We start from the raw sequence: 24,033 nt of genomic DNA, 5'->3' as shown, positions 1-24,033 counted from the left end.
AGTTCATCCACCTGCTCATATTTAAATGTTGTACATACCATTATCTGCCAACATCACCCTTCCATGGTCCACATAAGACAAATAGGTCAGTATCAACGCAGAGAAATAAATTACCGTATTTTTTGCTCTATAAGGCGCACCAGACCACAAGACGCACCTAGTTTTTGGAGGAGGAAAACAGGGAAAAAAAAATTCTGAATCTCAGAAGCCAGAACAGCAAGAGGGATTGCTGCATACTGAAAGCAGCAATCCCTCTTGCTGTTCTGGCTTCTGGGATAGCTGCGCAGCTTGCATTCGCTCCATAAGACACACACACATTTCCCCTTACTTTTTAGGAGGGAAAAAGTGAGTCTTATAGAGCAAAAAATATGGTAACAATATTGGCTACTTCTCCATGGTTTATTAATCCAGGCATGTTATGTAAAAACCAGCTCAACAGCCTGTTAATTTTGACAACTGTGCCATAGTTCTCATATTCTAAGGAAAGGTAAACAATGATTTCCAGTTCACTTTCTGCACACCCCTCGTGATTATATAATGCTGAAATCATCTAGGTAATAACCTAGGGATATAATTTATTCCACTCTCACTGTTGCTTTTTTCAATTAACTGTCCTTCAGGCATAGACAGTGGTTTGACAGCTAATTACCTACACACAAAGACAAATTCCAAAATAATTTCTAAAAGCTTTCCTATAATAATTTTGTAATTAATGGTGGCACATGATATGGTAAAAGTCTATGAAAGCTGTTATATTTCAGTATATCAGCCTAACAGCATCAGGTGATAGAAATATTGTTTCATGAGGCTTTCCAGATGAAACTCCAAGCCAATTTTCAGGCCACAATGAACTAATCTCCAAGTTTCAGTTTCACATGCCTGAGAAATTACATTACCTGCTGAACATCTTGCTGGAAAACACAAAGTTGAAGCCTCTGATGTAACCGGACCTTCCTGTGCTGCCAGATGCTCTCCAAACGCCGTTGGTGATGCAAGACCTCATGGACCACATCCAAAACTTGGTGAACAGCCTTGGAATAATTAGCTGTGGCAGTAAGAGATTCCGAATTCCCCGGACTCAAGGGACGCTGTAAGACATCCAGCAAAGCCTTTCCATCCTGGCTTACCTGTAAGATTAAAGGGGGGGGGTGAATCCATCAAGTTTAATGTTATAAAATTGTTCAGGTAATTGTGTTTTAAAAATACATATGTAATTAAATAGGGTCACTTTTTTTCTTTCTTTCCCTGTGAAAAAGCAAACTCAGAAGGATATTTATTCCTAAGGTTCAGACACTTAATTCACAAACTTCACTTTCTTCTTAAGAAAACATGGGTGAATTCTCCTCAGTGTTTCCTTTTAAAAACTGCCTATAAGTGGGGGTTGTTCTAAGCTGTAATGTTGGTGAAAACTGTATATGGAAAAATGGAATTGCCATTAATTTATACAGATGCAACACAGCAGGCTCACACCCAAAAGAGTGTACTTAAAACATTTTCCTTCAAGCCTATTATGAAAACATTCAAGCAAATTAGAACTTCACTAGGTACTTTGTTACATACAGTATTTACTACTTTATTTTGAACACAGTGGGAATCCATACTTGGTTTAATGGCTTTCCTTCAGTGCTTTTTAAAAAAATTGTTCTGATAATGTTGTTATAGATATCATAGAAACACCAATAAAAAGAACATGAATTATGTGAGTCCTGAAAGTCCCTGCAAATGAATGAATGGGTTTTGAAAGAATTATTTAGAAAATAAGCAGCTACCTGCCATTTAAGCCTTCCAGAGCTCCCTTTAAGAAGTAAAAATACATGTATGTCTTATGTCAGTGATTTGCATTTTACAAGGATTGTTCAAGGTTAAAATACACTTATAGAGCAGCTTTGCAGTGTGTATTGTATCATAAGTTGAAAATGGGGCTATACAATCAAACTAGTGGGTGAATTCATTCTCCCCTCAGTTCAAATTGTAATTGGGTTGCTAATTGCAAGCATCATCAGAGAACTTTGAAAAGAGATAAGTTTTCCTCCTAGAGTTCTAAATTGGCTTACTTTTATGGAACACACATGTGCATTTTTGCACTGCTGCTTAGAGATTATTTTATTTTTAAAATGCATATAATGCCTTTTATTAACTTTGTTTTTGTTTTTCCAGCAGCCAATTAAGGATTTAGTTTTTTAAAGATAATGTGTATACAGTACAATACATGCCCTGTATTTGGGCATGAGTTCCCAAACTTTTCAGTTTGCCAACCCAATAGCCCAAATGTTATTGGTATAGTGACTTTTTATTGCCATAATCATGATCCCTATCCACACTATTAAAAAACAACAGCTATACAAGTTATTATCTCCTTCTTCTGTACTTCTATCATCTCTTTCACAGTTACAGTGGTACATCGAGTTACAAATGCCTCAGGTTACAAATGTTTTAGGCTACAAACTCTGCTAACCTGGAAGAGTTACCTCGAGTTGAGAACTTTGCCCCAGGATGAGAACGGAAATCATGTGCCGGCGGCGTAGCAGTAGCAAGAGGCCCCATTAGTGAAAGCACGCCTCTAGTTAAGAACAGTTTCAGATTAAGAATGGACCTCTGGAACGAATTAAGTTCGTAACTAGAGGTACCACTGTACTAGGGATATATACAATTTAATGATATATCTGTAAACTGCTTTGAGATTTTTATTAAAAATATAAAGCAGTATAGAATTTTTTAAAAAAAATTAATTACTTTGTGCAAATTATTTGGAGAACGTTACTTAAGCAAAACAGAGTTTGGGTTTTAATTTGTGTAGGTAACACACTGTGCTAGTTATGGATATTTAGACCAGAAGTTGATAGTGGTGGTTGTCTAGTGTTTCACAGTTTTTCTTACTGTGCAATCTAGCACTGCAGGCAGCTAAGATCACAATAATGTTACACAGAATCATAGAGTTGGAAAGAACCCAAAGGATCATCTAGTCCAACACTCTGCAATGCAGGAATCACAGCTGAAGAATCCCTGACAGATGTTCTTCAACCTCTGCTTAAAATCCTCCAAGGAAGGAGAGTCCACCATCCAAGGGAGTCCGTTTCACTGTTAAACAGCTCCTACTGTCATAGTTCCTTCTAATGCTTTATTAAAATACCCTTTGTTGCAACTTGAATCCATTGGTTCGGGTCCTACCCTCTGGAGAAGCAGAAAACAAGCTCATTCCAAGTTCCACGTGATAGACCTTCAGATAATTAAAGATAGCTGGCACATCACCTCTCAGTCTGCTTTTCATGAATTAGGTGACTCAGTATAATGTTTACTCATTATATTGAGAAGAGAGCAAAATAGTAGGCTGGACGTAGACAGTACTAACAGAATAGTTAAAGAAGCAGGGGTTAATATGGATAATCATCTGGCAGCTCTACCCACTGAAGAGAGTTCCTTCCGCTCAAGCATCATTAAAATTCACCAATAATGCAATGAACAAGCAAAACTGGAGAATATTCATCACTTCAAGAATGAATGAATATCTTCAGAAGCAGGGGACAAGAGACCTTTGAGGACTATTTGAGATGTGATTGTCACATAGCTCACCCTGTGCTGAGATTCTACCACAGGTTCACTTAATTACTGTTAGAATTCCAAGCCCTGGTATCTAATTTGCAGAACAATCGTGGGCATGGTTACTCAGACGTTAAGTCCCACTGTGTACAGTGGGGCTTATTTTCTAATAATTGTGCTCAGACTGCAATACTATAAAGTGCTTTCTGGGGAGAAAGTGGGGTAGATGTTTATTGCAATGCAGAGGGTTCCACTGTTTGTCTGCTTACAGAAGACTCATTAGTTAAGGTGCTTAAACAGTCACATCAGCATGGAAATGAAAAGTCAGATAAATATGTCCTACATATTACTCAGCTAATACCTCCACACCTCAGAGGCATATCCAACAATTTTCATTAATTTTCACTGTCTAACCTGCTAGTGGTTATTAAAGTCTGTTCCGTAAACACTCACCTCCGTGTAGGCTTGGGTGACCTGTTCATAAAGGGACTGATGATGATGGATGGCCAGTTCAAGGTCTTGCATTTCAGAGGGGAGGCCTCCTTCACTGCACATTTTACACCAGGCATCTACACCAGAAAGGAACTGCAAGAAGAAATTCCAAAAGGACATTACAGGAATGCAATAGACAGGTAGCAGCAGGAGGAAATAATAATAATTAAAATTATCAGGAGAGCCATTTTGAAGTACTACACATCATAGCACATCAAAAGTAGAGTGAGACAAACAAGCATATAAACAAAGTTTCACTTTCTGAGTGGAAACCAGGACCCACAGAACTTGTGTACCCAAGGGGGCACGGAACTTATGATAATCAATCAGCAGCCCCCTGACCTGTCAGTGCTGCAATGGTTTTGGACAACTCCCTGAGTTTCAAAAATAACAGAATGGAGAAGGCAGATTTTTTTTTTTGATTTTTTTGAGAGAGAGAGAGAGCAAGAGAGAGAGAAGAAAGCTGTATAGCATAGCCCCTTGGGTGCACCTAACCCACTGAGCATACCTATAACATGTTTTTAGATCCTAGGCCATGATAGCACAGAATGAGAAGAGGAAAATTAGTGCTGGTCTTAACTGTATAGAAGCTTTCATTTTAGGAGCTTAAGTGATAAACCTGTGACCCATTAACTTAGTGCAACTCACAGGGTAATTTCTTTAAGACAATCTCTACATGAAGTATGTTGAAATGGACTGGGCTACATCTGAGCACTACTATACAAAATCGAGGCCAAGCAATCACTTCAACAGGGTATCAGTCTGGCTCTGTTGATCTGTTGTCTAACTTCATCTGCTGGGTATTTTAGTTCTAAAAAGGTTTGCTGTAGATCTCTTAGGTGAGAGTCTCTGTCTGTAGAATTGGAACAGATGCGGCTGTAACGTAGTGCCTGGCTATATACAATGGACTGTTTGGTATGTTTGGGATGGTAGCTAGAGGCATGTAGATATGTTTGTCGGTCAGTTGGTTTACGGTATAGACACCACCTTATACCGTAAACCAACTGACCGACAACACCATTACTGGCCCCAACAACATCACACATACCATCTCAGGACTATTTAATTGCTCATCGTCTAACATTGTGTATGCCATCAAATGCCAACAGTGTCCTTCAGCTCTCTATACTGGACAAACAGGCCAGACCTTACGCCAAAGAATAAACGGACATAAATCGGACATCAGGAATCACAAAACAGAGAAACCAGTAGGAGAACACTTCAATCTCCCAGGACATTCTATACAAGATCTCAAAGTAGCTGTTTTACTACAAAGGAATTTCAGAAATAGACTGGAAAGAGAAGCTGCTGAATTGCAACTTATCACCAAACTTAAAACCATGGAGAAACCTGGCCTGAACAAAGACATTGGATTCTTATCTCATTATACATGACAAAGCCACTTTTCACCTTCTCACCCCTTGCTTTTTCCTGTAATACCTATTGCAGTCGTTAAGAGTCGTCAACAGGCCCATCACAGCTATCTGCCCATCACCCATTCCCACCACCCTTCTGAGTAATACCCCTCCCCACCTTCTCACTATATAGAAGGGTCTGGAAACTTCTGTTTCAGTGTATCTGAAGAAGTGTGCATGCACACGAAAGCTCATACCAAGAACTAACTTAGTTGGTCTTTAAGGTGCTACTGGAAGGAATTTTTTTTTGTTTTGACTATGGCAGACCAACACGGCTACCTATCTGTAACTTTTTAAAAGATTGCTTTTTCTCCACGAGCCCTTATAATATCTTCTCATACTATTTCATTTTTAACTGGTTCAAAAATCTAGTTAGTTATTATTATTTATTTATTTTTGGCCTGCCATATGGACACTAAATGCATCTCATAGAGAGCTAAGCAAACACACCAAGGGGCAGTTTTTATGACTCTATGGGGCAATGGAGAAATTCCAGAGCCTTAAGAAAGGGAAACCCATCACCCAAAGACATGTTATCCAACACCAGTGAGGTACAATCTACACTGAAACTACAGTGGTACCTTGGGTTAAGAACTTAATACGTTCTGGAGGCCCGTTCTTAACCTGAAACTGTTCTTAACCTGAGGTACTACTTTAGCTAATGGGGCCTCCTGCTGCCGCCGCACCGCCAAAGCACGATTTCTGTTCTCATCCTGAAGCAAAGTTCTTAACTCGAGGTACTATTTCTGGATTGGCGGAGCCTGTCACCTGAGGCGTTTGTAACCCGAGGTACCACTGTATGTATATTTTCTTAAAGAACTGGGGATTTCCAGGATGCTAAATCTGTGGTGCCAAACAGTAAACACTAGCAATGAGAAGGCTTGCAAGTTCTAAGGCCATGTAGCCTGCACACTTTTCATAAGCCTACAAAGCTTATCCTGACCCTGCCTTCTCTGAACATAACTTTCTCTTGCTTGCTGGTTTGTTTGTTCAAACTGAACATGACACATTGATGTGCCTTTTAACAAGCTCACATCTTCAACTTTTTATTTATTTATTTCATATCCTGCCCTTCCTCCCAGAGGAGGCCAGGATTGGAAACAAGTGATAAAACGATAACAACATATTAAAAACAATTCCAATACGGATGCAGACCAGGAAAGATTCCACACACTCTTAATCCCACCACATTACTCTTTCCTAATTTTCCTGTTTCGCTTAGTCTTTTTTTTCTCTTGCTCATTCTGCTATGCATAAACACCTATCAATAAAAAGAACAGCTAATTATACAGTAGCTACACTACCTCATTTGAGTAATATAAAAAAACACCTCTGTAGCCCCAGTTTTTTAATCCACATTTGAAGTTTAAAGTCCCCCCCCCCCTGCCTTGCTTAGGCAATGCTTTATTTAAGCATTGTACCTACTGAGGTGTACTGACTGAAGAGTTCCTGTTAAGTTTGCCATTTTTATCACAGATATCTTAGAATGAGGAGCCTGATATGAAGGTCACAGTGGCTAACCCCATCTCAACCCCACCCTGAGCAGAGTCCTCCCCCACCTAAACACATTAGCACAATTATTATGAATCATAAGCATAGCTCAGCATATGCTGGGCCCAGCAGCTTTACGACAGGGAAGCCACTTTAGCATAAAAGACTCCTATGGCTCAACCAAGCTAGCTGAATTAAGTGTAACAATGCTTGGACAAATAAACTTTTTTTGGATTGCTTTTGCTTTTCAGTGTGTACTTTCCCCACTGATTAGTGGTGATGTACTGTGGTTATCAAACCAGAAGTGGGGGGAAACAGGAAAGGATTCGCACCTACTGATCACCAAAAGACAGTACAGTGGCACCTCGAGTTAAGTACTTAATTCGTTCCGGAGGTTCGTACTTAACCTGAAACTGTTCTTAACCTGAAGCACCACTTTAGCTAATGGGGCCTCCTGCTGCTGCCGCGCTGCCGGAGCATGACTTCTGTTCTCATCCTGAAGCAAAGTTCTTAACCTGAAGCACTATTTCTGGGTTAGCGGAGACTGTAACCTGAAGCGTATGTAACCCGAGGCACCACTGTATTACATTGCATGGTTCTCAATTCCTGCCCTCTGGGTTCCTAAACTTCGGTGTCTAAGGATTCTGGCAGTGAAGCTAAAGTTTAGGTATGTAAACTTAAATGAACTTTTTGGGTATGAATACATGTGTCATGCATTTGCACCTAAGTAGGAATATAATTTTATTAACAGAAAAGAGAAGAAACATCATGAGATTAAGACACCACACAATGTGAAGGCTGCCATCCTAAGCACATTTAACTAGAGAGTAAGATCCAGTGATCTCGGACTTACTTCTGAGTAAACATACTTAGGAACATAAAAGTTCAACAAACTCAATTTTAGAGGAATCGTTTTCTGGGAATTACTGTTTGGCTCCTGCCTTAACTTTCATAGCACACCAGGGAGTTGATCTTCTAAATTATAAGACGATGAGTCAACAGGATATTTCACTAAATAGAAGAACCAGAGCAGACTACACATTTCAGTTCCAGACTCCCAGCTGATGAAACTGCAAGCCTAGTCAGATAATTGCAGCCCCCACCCCACCCAGGCACTTGAGAGTTTGCTGGCTCCACACCAATCCTTTCCTCCCACAAATGTCTCTTTTAATCCAAATGAGTAGCAAGTTGGGCTCAAATTCTCCTACCCACTTTAATTCCTGTCCTGAGAGACTCTGATAACTGTCCATCAGCCTTTATTTCAAGAAAGGGTTCCTTTTTTCCAGTTGCTTTCTAACCCAAGTGAGAGGGCCCATTAAAAGCTAGGCATGTTAATGTGGCTGATACAGCTGTCCTGTCAAAGCTTAAACCATTTAGGTATTTCTGTTTTTGTCTCTGTGTTTCCTTGTGATCTCTAAGAATGTGCCTGCACCTGACATCTCTACTCATGACTCACTAGAAAATCCAAGAAATTGCCATTTAGCAAGTATGCATTAAGAGTGAGGGAATCCCACATTGCTATCAGTCTGGAAAGGTACTATTAGTCTGGCACAATGCAGACTGCACCCCCAGTGCTAGTCCTTAAATTACTACACACAATGTACATGGGGATGAGACCAGCTGATCTGAAGACAGGCACAGTGTGGATTTTGAGGATCACAGAGCTGTTACAGCTGCCCTGTGGAAATGCTTGAAATTACTCCAACTGGCAGTTCTAAGTCCCATGATAGTTAAGTAGTTTCAACAGAGTATATCATCATGACATTTGGCAATACACCCGCCTTCCCAAAACACAACTCTCCGTTAAGATATTTTATTGGTTATTATTACAAATATTTATGTCCCAGCTAATGTGCTCAAATTGGCTAACAACAAGGTTTATAATCTATTCTTACAGAACACTCCAGAAATAACAAAAAGTAGTCTAAAGAGATAATAAAATACTACAGTTGAGAAAAAGCCATAATATGCCTGTGCTGGCATGGAGAATCCAACTGCATGTGGAATTACTCCATACAAAGGTGTAACCAGTATGGGTAGTAATTTTAATTGGTTTTGAAGTGCAAAGTATAAAGCACAGACTCCTAAGCAACTTTTAGAAATGCATTCAACTTTACCATTGAGACTAAGATCCAGAAGCTGAAGTATTTTAGCTAGAACATTTATTAATCAAAATGTAAAATCTCCTAGATTGAAAAAGATAAGCATTTTTTTAAAAAAAAGGACAGAAGAAAAAGAAAATTGCCTGATTTTTTTGTTTATTTGTAAACTGATAGCCATGTCTGAAGAGGGGAAAGGATGACTGCTAGGAAAAGAATAACAACAAAACATACCCAGATATACAGTATTTCAGCAAGGTTTCCCTTAAGCTCCTCTTGGTTAAGGTAGGCTTCCTGTTGGCTGTCAAATCAGCCTGGAGAATATCCGAACTCAGCGACCTCTCTATAGCCAAATACTTCTGCATCTTTCACAAGGGCAGACTGGTCCTGTGCAGTAACCCAATCTTTATACTGAAGGTCTCTTCCAGCTTCCACTTAAACAGGAACTTGTTTTGCCCACATTCTGCCTAGAAAGCCTGGCATTCCCTAGACATTTGCAGGACCTTAAAAACCTACAGCAACAGGACCAGGGAACTCAGGAGAACCGAATCCCTATTTGTATCCTTTCACACTTCCTCCCTGGGGAAGAAAGTGACCTCCCCTACCTTGGCTGGATAGATTAAGGCCTGTATTGCTCTTGCCTATGAAGCACAAAAGCTTCTGGGCTCCTCCTTTCATCACTGCTCACTACATATGATCAGCAGCTACCTTGGCTGCTTTCTCATCCAATGCTCCTCTCCTAGAGTGGCCAACACCTTCACAAAACACTGCTGCATAAATGCCCATGCTTCTGTTAAAGCCACCTTCAGTAGGAGGGTCCTACAATGGGTCCTTCCTCTATAATCTTGCAGCTGTTCTCCCACCTGAGAATGGGGTAGCTCTGGTATGTCCCGATCTGCTGACCTTTCATTGCAGGGAAATGGGGGGAAAGTATGATCGTACCTACCTGAAGCATAGTTTTCCATTGCCAATGAAAGATCAGCAGGGCCCCACCCTTATGGTGGATTGCAGGATCCCTCAATGTTCTCTCTCTATGATTCCCTGTTTTCTCTGTGATGTAGGATCTGTTTTTTCCCTTCCCTAGTTCCTGTCTTTCCTTGAGCTTGGTGAATCCGCAAACTGAATCCCTATTTGTAACACATCACCAAGAAAAGAGCCAAGATACCAGTTGAATTAATGGTATCAATAAAATTCTTAACCATCAGGGAGTTGGCTGATGAGGGTGAATGCATCGGGGCGGGGCCCTGTCCTGGTTTCTGATCCGTGGTTGACTTCTGACTTCTGCTCGGTGGTTGGGGCTGGGACCTTCACGTCGAGTCTGACTGTGGACTAACATGAACTTATCTCTACTCATAAACTCTTTTTTTTATATAAAAAAAAGATAAAATTCTCAACCAGACCAACATCCCAAATAAACTGAAATTACACACCTGTTCAGCCTTCTGGTGAAACACAGCAGACATTGCTAGTATAGTGCTGCGCTCATCCAGTGCTGCAGCAAAGCTCTTCCATTCTTGATCTAGCTGCGTAGAAATTTGTTTAATTTGTTGAGATGCATAATGGCCTGCCTCTGAAAGCCTGGATGCAACCGACATGATGCGATTTATATTCACGTAGGCATTCTGGGGAGAGAGAAAATTATATTAAGTAAGAACTACCACCCTTCCTATTATTCATCAAAACATTTTAATATATTTCTCAAAACTGAGAATGGGTTGTGAAGGAGAGAACAGGTACACAACCAAGCAGCATTTTGGAAGATCTGTCAGCCAAGCTAAATTATTAACAGGATCATATGGTGATATTCTTATTTATTGATTGTAGCATTTCATCTTGCAGGTGGAAGTTCCCACGCCTGCATGCCAAATTTTCTACCTGCTGAAAGCAGTAATGTATTTATGGTGTTTGCCACCCATGCTTCAATTTTTGTTATTTTTAAAGTCACATATCCAGGGTCCCAGCCAGACAAATGGAGTAACTGAAATTGTAAGATGAGGGCTGGAACCATGCTAAACTAGTAAATATTGATTTATTTAAGATATTATTTTGAAACTGAAATAAATAAGTCATGAACAACATAATTTCATTTCCACCTTTTTATTTTACTTTAATGTTGTATTTAAATGGTTTTTTAAAAAATGCTCAAAAAAAGCTATAAATTAAAAATTCAAATGAATCTACAATAAGTAGTGCTCTTGACTTAACCTTTCTACTTGCTTTGTAAAGATTATGCTCCTACACAAACATGGAATTAATAAAATGTTCACTAAGGAGATGGCTTTTTAAAAGATCAAATGCATTGTGCTTATCATGATGGTCTAACATGCCTCTTTTCACCACTTAGTTCCTGGAGACACACAGGGTGGGCAAGAATTAAGGACAGAAGGTGGGGATTCTGCTAGGACTTGCTCTCTCTCTCTCTCTCTCTCTCCCTCCTCCTTCTATTATAACAAACAATCATCACCAGAATAAAGAAAAATTATACACACAACACAACTCCACTCAGGAGTGAAAGAAGCAGAAGACTCCATGAACTCAATAAATACATTAATATGAGTCCATGTTTTTCTGAAGAAATCCAATTGCTGCTTTGATTTTGCAGGGAATGAAGTTGTAATCTTTAAACTGTACCCAGCAATTGTATAAGCTCTAATGAAGAACAATAGCTTGCTCTCATATGATCTCTTCAAGAACCCAATTCCCATGGTAATGTTCTTAACCAACTAATTGCATGTGGCCTGATGCAGATTTTAATTGAAGTGCATATTGTCTTGGCATAATATAAAGAGTACAGTGCATGGAAATGACAAACAGTAAGATCTTATTTCAGAAAGATGTCATTAGAGGGTAATTGTAATGTGTTTCCTATGCATTGTAACTCTAGGGAGAGAGGGCAACTTGTCCTAGTTTTTAACAATTAGTTCCTTGACAATGGGTGGGCTGATGTAGCCATGTTGGAAAACAACTTTGCACATTTCTCTGAAGCCATGACTCACCCTTCGAAGGGGTCACATATAAAGCATAAACCAATTTTGGTGAAGCAGTTATGAATAGCTTCAATTAGAATAATCAGCATGTGCACTGGGCTATTCAAATATAAATCGGCAATCAGTGTGATTTGTACCCATTTAAATAGGACAATGAAGCTTGCTTTAGAAAAGTAATGAGATTAATGGGATACCAAATATACTTTAAAGTCAGTTTTCTCTTTTAATGAGACACATTAACATATAGACGTAAATACTGCACAGTTGTAATAAAAGAAAAATCCATTTTTTTAAAAAAAGAATACTAACACTGCTCTGTTAAAATAAACACAATTCTTAGAGTACATAGTGCTATATAGTTTAACATAACAGCCTAGGAAATCCATTTTCTTACTATGCACTATAGCATCACTATAGCAGTGATGGCAAAACTTTTATAGACTGAGTGCCCAAACTGCAACCCAAAACCCACTTATTTATCACAAAGTGCAAACACGGCAATTTAACCTGAATACTGAGTTTTAGTTTAGAAAACAACAACTCATATATTAACATCTTTTGTCTTAGAAGAAAAACACAATAACAGAGTTTTCAATGATACAAACAACTTATAAAAGTTTGCATTAAGATGATCCAAACTAAGTAAGGAAAGCAATCCCAAGTGCTTTCATTGACTTAAAATTATTTGGCAGAGAATTCCATACTTTAAGGATTCCCCACTTTTAAGCTCCAGCCTGAGCAAGCAAGCGTTTTCAGCGTTGCCCTCTGAGCGCATGCAGAGCAGCACCTCCCCACACAGATCACACTGCTGTTTCCTGAAAGAGCCCCGGGGGCTGCCCAACATGCTAGTCCTACTCTCTCGCCCAGCCCCGACTAGCCCCTACGCAGGGTGTCCGCCGTGGCCGGAGGGTGTGTAAAGCCTCAACCTCGCAGCAGCAAGAGGAAGGCGGCTGCTTGGAACTCTCAGTGGCCCACCAACGCAGCAAATGTAATGAATTTGGGTTGTTTGAAACATTCCTCCTTTTTCTAATTTTTGAAACATGTGTTACATGTATTTAATACAAAAAGTTGCACATGTAGCCATGAAGACTGTTACTTTTAAAAAAGAAAAGAAAAGAACCCTAAAGCTGAGATTTTTTTGGATTCCAATCAGTCTAAAAGCCTCCCACAAGGAACATTCCATATCTCCTATGATTTTAAAATATAAGGATTTTGCCTTGACTACCTGCTTTTATGAAACCAGCTTTTAGAACAAAAGAAAACAAAACATCAATCTACGTACTGTAATGGGAGTTTATTTTAAATAGTGATGGCAATGAAACTAACAGCTGTACACAATATGTATAGTCTGACTATGACAAAACTGATGAAGAAGGATTATTCATGAAAAAGTGTGCAAATAAATAAAATATTTAGAGAACTGAACTTAAAGACATTTTCTTTAACAGTTTTTCTTTTTCTGTTTCATTACAGCAAAAGGAAAGGTAATTGGAAAGCTGTTAAGACCCCGTGGGGATTGGGAACTCAGCCATAGCCATTACTAGCACACATGTGGTGTAAAGGAAGGCATTACTAATCAATGCACAGCTAGTGACAGTCCCCTATGAAACTCAGATATTAAACGTTCAAAGAGGCTCAGCTTATGCTTTATGAGCCACAGAAAAATCATATGGCTATGAAGAGTCCTGCCCATGAAGACCTTCCACAATCAAATTCTTCATTTTGCTCCTTTAATGGTTCCTCTGTGGAGATGCTTTTTAGGAAAACAGCATTCAGAAAATAAGCAAGTTTATCTAGATGAGACAAGAGTACCACGTCTCCAGTCACATCATACATCAAAAGGAAGGCGCTTATAACATGGTCAGTGTTACTTTCTCAATAAAGCTACATTATGGCAATTTATACAACAGTGTTCTGAAATGACACTTAAATAGGAAGTCTGTGTCCAAGTTTGCAACAGCTTTGTAGAAACAGCAATCCCAGCAGCTGGTAAAGTTGAATGGAGACAAACCACACAACATCCACACACTTATAGGAATGATTAACTTCCTGCCACAAACCGAAGTTTCTGAATAAAACTTCATGCATTAGTAGTACTTAATTTTTACTGAGTGATACGCTGACAGCTAATAGGTGGATTTTCTCTTCTTTAATTTTTAACTGTGTTCAATTTACCAACTACAAATTAAACTGAAATATTATTGCAAGTGTCCCATAAAGCCACTGGGATTATAATAATCAGATGGTATTTTGCTAGAACATAAAGTTTATCATTTCCAGTCCTATGAAACATGACATTTTATTTTTCTAGTGACCCCCAAACAACGAAGCAACTTGTTTTACATTTACCGAGCGGCCAGTGACATTCTAACCACCCTATGAGTTGTCAAGCTCTGAGCATCTTTAAGCCAAAAATTCAGATGGCGGAAGCTTGTCATGGGGCCTCTTATAACCACTGCTATTTTTGGAGACTGAATTTTTCTTTGAGTTTTAGTTGTCATCCAATTTCAGCAGGCAAACAAACTGTCACATAATTTGAAGCATTTGGACAATAATTTCAAATAGTGGGGTGCTGAGCTGTGATTGAATATCCTGAAGCAGCTACTTTGATGTGAAGGGATTCAGAATGGCCCCAAGGTTCCTTCAACCCACATAAAACAGGAATGGTTTGGAGCAGGAAGCACTGGAGCAGGAAGAACCTGTATCAGCTCTATTTTGATGCACCGTTCCCATGCCCATGCAATAGTGTGGGAGCTAATTTTCTGTTATACAAACTAATGGAAACCTGTGACTAAGCACCCATGTGGCCATGGGTCTTTCTTGCCCAATAATTGTCTTGTCTACTGGTCAAGCAATTACTTGGTGGAAAACAAGAATATGACTCCTGGAGTGGTATGTAATCATACCAGAGGGAAGTGGCTTCAACATTGCTATAAGCACATACAAAAGAGGCATGTATCCAATGCAGATGGAATCAGCGTGTCCGAAAATAAGCATTGCGGTTTATTTTCTGGAATTCTGAACTTCAGTAGCAGGTTAAATGAACAAATGATCAAAGAGGAAAAATAAATCCTGGTCATATGAAAAAAAAAGTCAGTTATCACAGTACTCAGCTTTCTGTTTACTGACTCTCATTAATGGTATCTCATGAACATGGCAAAATTTGTATTGCACCAACCGTCCTTTAAATACTTCTTTTAAAAAAGTATTGCCGTTAGATGCTCAACCTGACCTTTTACTCATTGAACCTCTAGGGCTTCCCTAATCTTTTAACTGGTGCTTCTTCCTTGACTTTTCATCTCTGTCCCATATGCATCCTTAGACAGGAAGAAAATAGGTACTTACCATAGAATTCATAGCAAAATGATTATGCTGTGTCTGCAAATCCAGGGCATGTTGGTAGTTCACTCCAATTTCAGTGTGGCTCTGCAGGAACAACTCTTTGTTGTGACTGATCCAATCAAACATCTAAAAAAAGAAAGAAAACAAAATCATAGCTTGAAGATGAGGACCTTACCTTGGATCCAAGCATATTGTTTTCTGCACAAATTTATACTGGTGTCACACACAACACCCTATACAAAATTCTACCAAAACTATGCTCTGTGAATAAAAGCATGGCATATGTACTTCGAAAGCACTGCTCAAATCATATGAAGCTTGGATATTTGAACTGTCCAAATTATTGTGATACAATTTCAAATTTGATCTACTTAGTCTTAGGTCAGGTTGAAAGGATATACAAGCCCAGGGTGGAATATGCATGCATTTATAGGGCCCAGACCGATTAGAAACCTGTATGTGGGCCTATGTAATTTATATGTGGAATTCACTTATAATTCCAAGCAACTCGGAATATATGCATCATGGCCCCCAACCACAGAAGTCAGCAATACTCCAAGGTGAAACTGGGCGCTACATCCAGAGGATAACCTGAAATACCTTGTCCGCCTTGTTAATTGACACAGTCCAACCAACACGCTCTTACTCAGAAGATGATAGGACCTCCACTTCCCTGACCTTGCAGAAGCCAGCAGATAAAAAACAGGCAAGGATCCTTTAATGAACACAGCCAGCTCCTATAGGCTCTGTCAACCTCAGCTCTCTGCTGAGACAACATCCCTCTACTGCTGCAATAGGAAGGTGAACTCCAGCCAGAAGGGGCCACTGGGAACTGTCCATGGTCTGGACTTTCCTGGTTGCTCTTTAAAGAGATGTACCCTGATGTGCCCTAACCTCTCAAAAGAGACGTGACTTGACCATGAGCCCCAAGTCCCTTGGAACATTTGGATATGGTAGCTGTTCCCTTATAATGGGACACAGGAATGGTGGCCATCTTGTAATTTGTATGAAAAATCATAGAAGCATAAGCTCTATGACAATGAGACAATTGAATTCTCTACATAATAGAATAGTTCAGAAGAGAGATTAGCAATAAATTAGAAATGTGTTTGTTATCATAGATCTATCTAAATGTTCTTAATATAAAAACAGGATGAAGTTACCATATTGACTTGTGTGGTGGATTTTTTGTGCAATGGCTGGTCTTCTGAATAGCCTAACTTGGGTTGACACAGCAGCTCAACAAGTTCTGGCTCAAGCCTATCTTTAATCATTTACCCCAAGAAGAAACAAATCTTGATATGCAAATATATTTGAGAAAGAAGTTTATCATAGCAAAAAATTCAATTCCACATCACTCCTCAATTTACGAAAACTACAAAATAGTTATGTGAACGAGCCCTATATGATTGCTGCCAAATAGATGTGATGTATATAGATCATAGCTGTAAGGTATGACATAAGATCCATGGAGTGGCTTCTAGTGCTGTTCAGAGATAACCAAGTCTAGTCAGTTTCAAAACAAGCCAAATTAAAATTATGGGTTTGAAGGAAGGAGTGCAAAAGCCTGAAACACACTTGGGCTCATTCCAGCATGTGCATGTCATGCTAAACCATGGGTGTGCATGAAGTGCAAACACATGCTAAACCATGGGTTAGCATGAAGTGCAAACAGAGCAAATGGATTTATCTGGATTTCTGCCATTTGCTGGATCATTCTAACAGCAGTGCTCAACTGCTTTTTATGCATGATATGACTGCAGCCCCAAAGTGAAAAAGTGGATAAATGAGAAAATTTGTGAAGAGGCATTTTTCCAGTCGGCCAATGCACAGGGATGGATTAAGATTTTTAGGAAGTTGGCAGGAGGAGTTTTGCAGTGGACAGCTGGAAAAATAATGCCACTAAGCTGTGCTGGGAATGGGAGGGAACTCAGCAGATGGAACAGGAGATTGATAATCATTGAGATCAACATTTTAGGGTTGCAGAATGTGTTCCTCTGGTTTTCAAAGCTTTAAGGTTCTACATTTCATTTTCACTATCAACAGAGTATTTTTTTCTGTTAACTATTTCATGCCTACAATTGCTTTTTTGGCAGTTTCACATAAAAGAAGAAAGCTATCCAACAGGATTCCTAATTAGAAATTTAAAACTTGTATGTGGCAAAAATGAAAAAAATACTGGGAGAAAAAAATATTCCATTTGTTCTGCCACCCTCCCAATCCACTAATTTTCTCTTCTGATGCCACCTGATACATTATTTCTGAAGTTTAAATTAGAAGCTTTCATTACAGCAAAGGATGATTTGGCCTGGACATTTTCTGTCTTGGAGAAGCTTCGCGTGTTGGGGATTTACTGCAACAATTCTTTGTCTTAGGAAACAACTTAGGTTTATCTTGTTAAGTAACTGCAGGTTAGATGTGAACATTTTCCAAACCAAGGTAGAGCCATTTAAGAAGGCAAGAGCCATCTGGCAACAAGCCCTAGAAAATAAACAGTCAATCTAGTGCATTATTCACAAGGAACCTAGCTGAGATCAACCCAGAACTAAGTAATTAACAAACCCCGATGATTGTTGCTAAAGAACCAAGAGAACATTTCTTTCCCCATCTTCAGAATAACTCTTATGTGATTCGGTAATGGCTCTACATGGACTAATGCAGAATTATTTGGACATAGTGAATTGCATTTTATATTTTCCTCCCTCTTCTTGTTCCAAACTTACTTATGAAAGGATATTAGCAGCATGTAGCAGCCATATCCAGCAGCTTCTGATCTGATCTTTATTATTTCCAAGGCATTTTCCCCCCAGCCGGAACTCGCTGGAACTCAGTTCCTGCACCTCTCTGGTGGGGGCCATTATCATTATAAGAGAACAAAGGAGTTGTACATAGTGAGTTCCAGCACCTCTTTTTCTAGAAAAATAGCACTGATTATTTCTAATAGCTTGCTAAAATAACACTGGCCAAATAGGGTGTTCCCCGCCCCCATGCAAGGAAACATGGATATATTAACACAATCCTAGGAATGAGTGGGTTTTCTGACATGCCTGTCAGGATGCAGTCAGACATTATCTTTACCCTGTGGTGGTGGCAACTGCCACAAAGAAAAAAGGAAGAGCAAATGGCTCTTCATGGTGCTTACCATAGAAGGCCTTGCTCTTCTACTAGTTCCAGTGCAAACTGTAGCCAGTTAAAAGTGCTTGAAGGAAGTGTGGAGCAGGGCCAGTGAGGTGTGTGGCATAGGGATGCCTAGCCAGTGTCTCAAGGGCCAGGCAGAGAAAACTGGAGGGACTCACTTGCCCCCAAAAGCTGAGGTTCCCCACCCCTCCATCACTCAGCGTTAAAGAAGTGGTCCTATTGCATTGATGGGAAAACTTTCATAGGCATCTGTTTGATGAATTAAATGTTACATTAGTAGGCTAATTCCTCCATTGTAACCCTTCTCTAGCACAGAAGGTAATGTTCAGAACAAGGGGCTAACTGGGAACTGTACAATGAACCAAATGGCCATGGCTAATTTAAGATTTGCGGCCATGTAAAATAGTAAATCATGAATGTACTAAATGTCAGCTGACTAGTTCATACCCTCCAACATTTCTCAGAGGAAAATAGGGACACGAGCACAGAAAATTTTGAATTTATGTATTGCATTTAGAGAAGCCTGAGGAAAAAGATATGGGGTATCCCAATGTTTATTTTGGGGTCCAGGGACATAAAAATATATGGGGTATCCCAATGTTTATTTTGGGGTCCAGGGACATAAAAACTTTTGAGTTCAGGGATACATAAACTTCCCTTAAGTGTTTCAAAATTCTGAGCAAATTAGGAACGTGTAAGCAATTGCAGCATCCTGGTGTTGTGGTGAATCCTAGATGGATCAGGTGCACAGACACCCACCCCCTGGCATCCCCTCCCCCAGCTGCAATGGGACTCCTCTTCACCCAAATGCACAAATGCATCAGATTTCAGAAGGCACCACCAATTTACCTCATGGGAGAGATCAATGCCTTCCCCCTGTCCACATGATAAACCAAGCAGGAAGGGGCTTTGGAGGGATGTGTTTTTGTTCCAGAGAACCCCTCCCCATTTCCTCAAATCCCCTTCATCTCTAGAAATCTAGTCTTGTTCATTTTAAGTCATAGAAAGAGCCAAGCTTTGGGATCAGAACTCTCTGTGTCTCTCTCAAAGCAGGAGCCAAAGAGGAAATGCACACTACACACACAGGTGGCAGCGGCTTAGAGACACTTCAGATTCCCAAATGAAACTGGCGATGAAAGGCCTCTGAATTCAGGACATGAGAAGCCATGGTGACTTAAAGGTTTTTGTGATGGTCTTGGCATTTTCAGGGCAGTTGGAGACTATGCTAGTTTTACCTTATACAGCATTAGACATTATAAGCTGGAGCAGTTAAAAAAAAAGAAACAAAGGAAGGAACTTTTACTGTAAAATTATATTTTGCTTTCTCTTTAGAGCTCTTCTTCATGAACAAGCACAAAAAGAGGGTTGTTTAAAAGACAGAAAGACTTTGAAATTTTCCCATCATATTCCCCACTTCTACCCTTTCAAAATATCAAAGAGAATGAATAGACCTGCCAGGGTATACAGTGACTAGAACATTCACTGCCTTCTGAAACATAACCCAATAACTTATGTGTGGATGGAGGTGATCTGGGAGTCAAAGTGCTGTTGTATTTCTGCCCAGTGTGAAAAATACCTGAAGAGCTGCCAATGGTAAATAGGATAAATGTCACAGAGTGCTCTACAGAGCAATAATTGAGGGCATCCCTGATGTGCCTCCTCCATTAGTCAGATACATTTGTTACTACAGTATACTTTCAGCACTGCATACCTTAATGAGTTCATCAGCAGCTCTCTTGTTTACCTCCGTAAATCTTATTGTCTTTGCTTCTAGGGACTTGGCACTTGGTCTGCTGTTTAACTTGGAACTCGTGTCAATAATGCATATTGTAGACAGCTCAGGGTATTCTCTGTATCCTTCTTTAAGCAGATAGCAATAAGCTACTGCTAGAGGGTTTACAGGAGCCAGCAAAGATGTAGCTTTAAATCCCAGCTCAGAAATAAAATAAATGTGCAGGGGCCTTCGTCAAATTTCTGGTAATGAACATTTCTATGTATCAACTGAAGAGAGGCCTCAGGCTCTTGTGGATAATTTAGCAAAGTATTGCGTGGAGTAAGCCTGCACACAATTTGTTGGATTTTTTCATGAGAGAATAATTCACTGAATTACATGTAATTTTGTAGCACTTAGCTGTACTGTACAGTATGTGCCTTTGTTTTTCCTTCATGGAACACAAGAGATAATGAGCTAGAGAGATAATCATATTTGATGGATGTTTATCTGTGAAATAATTTATATATATAAATGTGCTTTTTTCTAAAAATATTCAAAAAATTGTTTAGGGTTCTCTCATTTTGACTCAATAAAATTACCATTTTATAGTTCAAATCGGGGGGGGGGGATACAGTAAATGGACAAAAGTACAAAATGTTTAGGGGTATGCGTACCCCTGCGTACCCCTAGAAAAAAGCACTGTGTGTGTATGTGTGTGTATACTAGATGCCACCTACAAATTTTAGAAGTGATCTGGGAGCCAAAGATATGCTTGGGTGGGGTTTAGACCTGCCCTGCACACACAATGGTTCAACACTCCTGATTTAGTGCAACAAGTAGTACTAACAATTATTTCTTTTGCTATCATCAATACAGCAGACAATAAACAGGAAAGGAATAGTTCAATATCCAGTCTATCTATACAAGATACATTGCGGACACGACATATGTGCATTTATTAAACTCACACTTGTGCTGATAAGGCAGAAGTAGATGTTAACTAAAGAAGAATGTGGAAGCAGCTCTACACTGCTTGGAAGCTGCTATATTAAGGGGTATATTAAACAAACAAACATAATCAATGTAGTTCCTTACTCTACTTCTCTGCTATTTTTTCTTTCATACTAACTGGTTTTCCATATCACAGTTATTGTTTGAAATGTGGATCTGCCATTCTTTTAAAGAAGGCTTAACTGAGTTATTGTTTGCCTTTTAACCAAATAATCAATTAATCAATTGCATTTCTTTGTTGCGGGTTGATATTGTACTTTGTAGCAACATTGCTATAAATTACTTGCTGTATCTGCTATCATTTTCTGTAACCTTTCAGTTTTCCTTATGTAGTCAATCATCCAACTGGTATAAACAGCACTCAACAATCATTAGCTGAAAGAACAAGATCCCATTCTTAGAAACACCACACCTGAAACAATTAGAAATATGCCCTAAAATGTGAGATTTTCACAGATAGGTTATTTCCAGCTGATGCATAGTAGACTTCAACATATTCGGCAACTCTCTGTCTGCTGGAAATCTACAATTATATTAACACAGTGGGAGATTTATTGACCATCCTCTGACGTTTAAACCGACAATTTCAAGGAGTGGTGCACAGGGGCTCAAGCAATGCACCTGAGTCGGTAGTGGGCTATACAAAAGCAGCCATATCTATTGGGGAAGGGGGACATTGTTAGCAGAAGAGGCAAAGAGGAATCCATCAAAATTATTTGGCAGACTAATAGCAGCTATTAGCCAATTTTAAGTTGCCTCAGCAAAGTTCAAGGGAGGGCCTTTAAGTAAAGAACAGGAATTCCTAAAATGATTTTCACAGTATTTTATTACTATAGCTATTAGTCACACCCCGAATTCCTAAGATACTGTCAGTTATTCCTTCTGAATATAAAAGAAATGGAAAGACTACAGACAGCTTCTCCAACACAGTGGCTAAGTGTCTGCATCACAAAATAACTGGTCTTAGGCAAGCTGCTTTCAGCCTACACATTCCTCCTGCAATATGGGGTATAATAATGCACTTCTATTTTACATGCTGGTGGCAAGGATTTCAACAAATTAATGCATGCAAATAGCACCAAATACTTGAAAGTGCAATACAAATGTTAAATATTATTGAAGGTTAATGCAGTAATATAATTGTTTCAAATGTAACAGCATCGCTTTCTATGTAAGATGTTTGGTAGGGGTATGAAGGAAAAGAGAGTAAATATGGGTGGCGTCTTTGCTGCTTACTTGCTGCCACCAAAGTAAAGTGAATTCTGGCAGCAAATCTCACAACTGTTCAACTAATCTGAATGGGGAGACAGAATAACATAAATATGTCTCGATTTAGGTGCAGTTATACCATTTGTGAGTTCCATTACTATGTGATTACCAGGAGAGAGGGGAGGAACAACTTGCATAAGCAAAGGCCTAGCTGGTCCCTACAGCAGAATATTCCCCTGGTTTTCCAGTTTTCAGATTTGGATTGTCACACCCAGTGACGGACCTTGGGGTCTCAAATTTCAGCAGTGCCTTGTGCCAAAATGTGGTGCCCCCCCATGTTCCATTCTACATCATAGTCGTAGTGCCCCCAAAGCTCTGGTCATGCTTCCACTGTTTCTGGGGTGAATTTCAAAACCCCTATTTTGTAGTGATCTGGATTCAAAGTTTAAACTTCACTTCTATGCTGGAGCCTGACAATGCAGCAAGCTTGGGGTGGGGGGCAGTCCAGAAGTCATTAAAGAAAATCATATTTTCTTTCCTGTGCCTTTTCTGTGGTGCATTTTGCTCTCTGTAATTGTAGCAGGCCCTACTCAGTTACAATATCTTAAATAGTGTTGCATTGTTGAACACAACCAGCAACCCAAAACAACTGCAAAAATTAAAAAACTGTTAATTCCAGGAAATGGCAGGGGAGTTGTAATACATAAAAAGAAGTCAACAACAAATATATTCTCAATTTTGTTGCTTTATGTGTCTTTTTTGTACTCTAGAACAACATGAAACACATATTATTGCCACATATGATGCTTCAGGAATCTGTACATGTGGATTTATTGGGGGGGGGGTCCTCATGTATGCACATGAACTTCACCAAAAATAAAAATAATTTTAAAAGATAGAAGTACAGTGGTACCTCGGTTCTTGAATGTCTCCGTTCGGAACCTGAACACCAAAAACCCAGAAGTAAATGCTTCCATTTTCAAACACACCTCAGAAGTCGAATGGCTTCCACTGCGAATTTTTCAAGTTTCTCAACTGAATTTGCAGACAGCCCTTTGCGCCTCGGTTTTCGAACATTTCGGAACTCGAACAGTCTTCCAGAACAGATTACGTTTGAGAACCGAGGTACCAATGTAGTTGGAATTTTCTAAGCTTTCTATTCTTTTGTGCCTTGTAAGATCACAGGTCAATCAAAAATGAGGTCATAGTACACTGCCTATTGTGCTTTCACACTCAGCTCACTGCTATTCCTCACACATTGGTCAAAACAGAGGACATCTTTCAACAGGATTATTTGCAATAGCGCTTAAACCAAATTAAAGATGCATAGGTTTACAGCTTTTGTCTGTTTTCTGATCTTGCCTACAGAATGGTTCCTAGCATTATGTTGGGAAGAAGCTATAGTAGGGGGTAGACAAGTATTGTATGGACATCTAATGTGGGCATTTTGTTCGCCATGCAGCTCAGTCCTATGTATGCTTACTCAGAAGTCTGACTAAACTCCATGTGTCTTACTCCCAAGTAAATGAGCACAGGTTTGCACTGGAATCAGAGCAAGCAAGCAAGCAAGCAAGCAACAAGGGGCACCAATTGTGTGC

The 24,033-nt window shown here is 39.5% G+C and overlaps 1 protein-coding gene across 16 annotated transcripts in view; it reads right to left on the bottom strand.

Annotated features, from left to right (window-relative positions):
• Window positions 1–24,033, bottom strand: part of KALRN (kalirin RhoGEF kinase) — a 483,631-nt gene that overhangs the window by 202,221 nt on the left and 257,377 nt on the right. For all 16 annotated transcript variants that reach the window (XR_014171512.1, XM_081924435.1, XM_081924445.1 and 13 more), the window contains 4 exons: window positions 15,367–15,489; window positions 10,465–10,656; window positions 3,991–4,122; window positions 897–1,127 (listed from right to left, as the gene is read on the bottom strand). Coding sequence is in view for 15 of the 16 variants with exons in the window: in XM_081924435.1 (XP_081780561.1) it covers window positions 897–1,127; window positions 3,991–4,122; window positions 10,465–10,656; window positions 15,367–15,489 (678 nt within the window). In the remaining variant the exon portion in view is untranslated. The remainder of the gene's footprint in view (window positions 1–896; window positions 1,128–3,990; window positions 4,123–10,464; window positions 10,657–15,366; window positions 15,490–24,033) is intronic.

This window comes from Podarcis melisellensis, assembly GCF_964234715.1.
Source record: "Podarcis melisellensis genome assembly, chromosome: 1".
In the NCBI taxonomy this organism is placed as follows: Eukaryota; Metazoa; Chordata; class Lepidosauria; order Squamata; family Lacertidae; genus Podarcis; species Podarcis melisellensis.
This window is presented reverse-complemented; position numbering and strand designations above follow the sequence as displayed.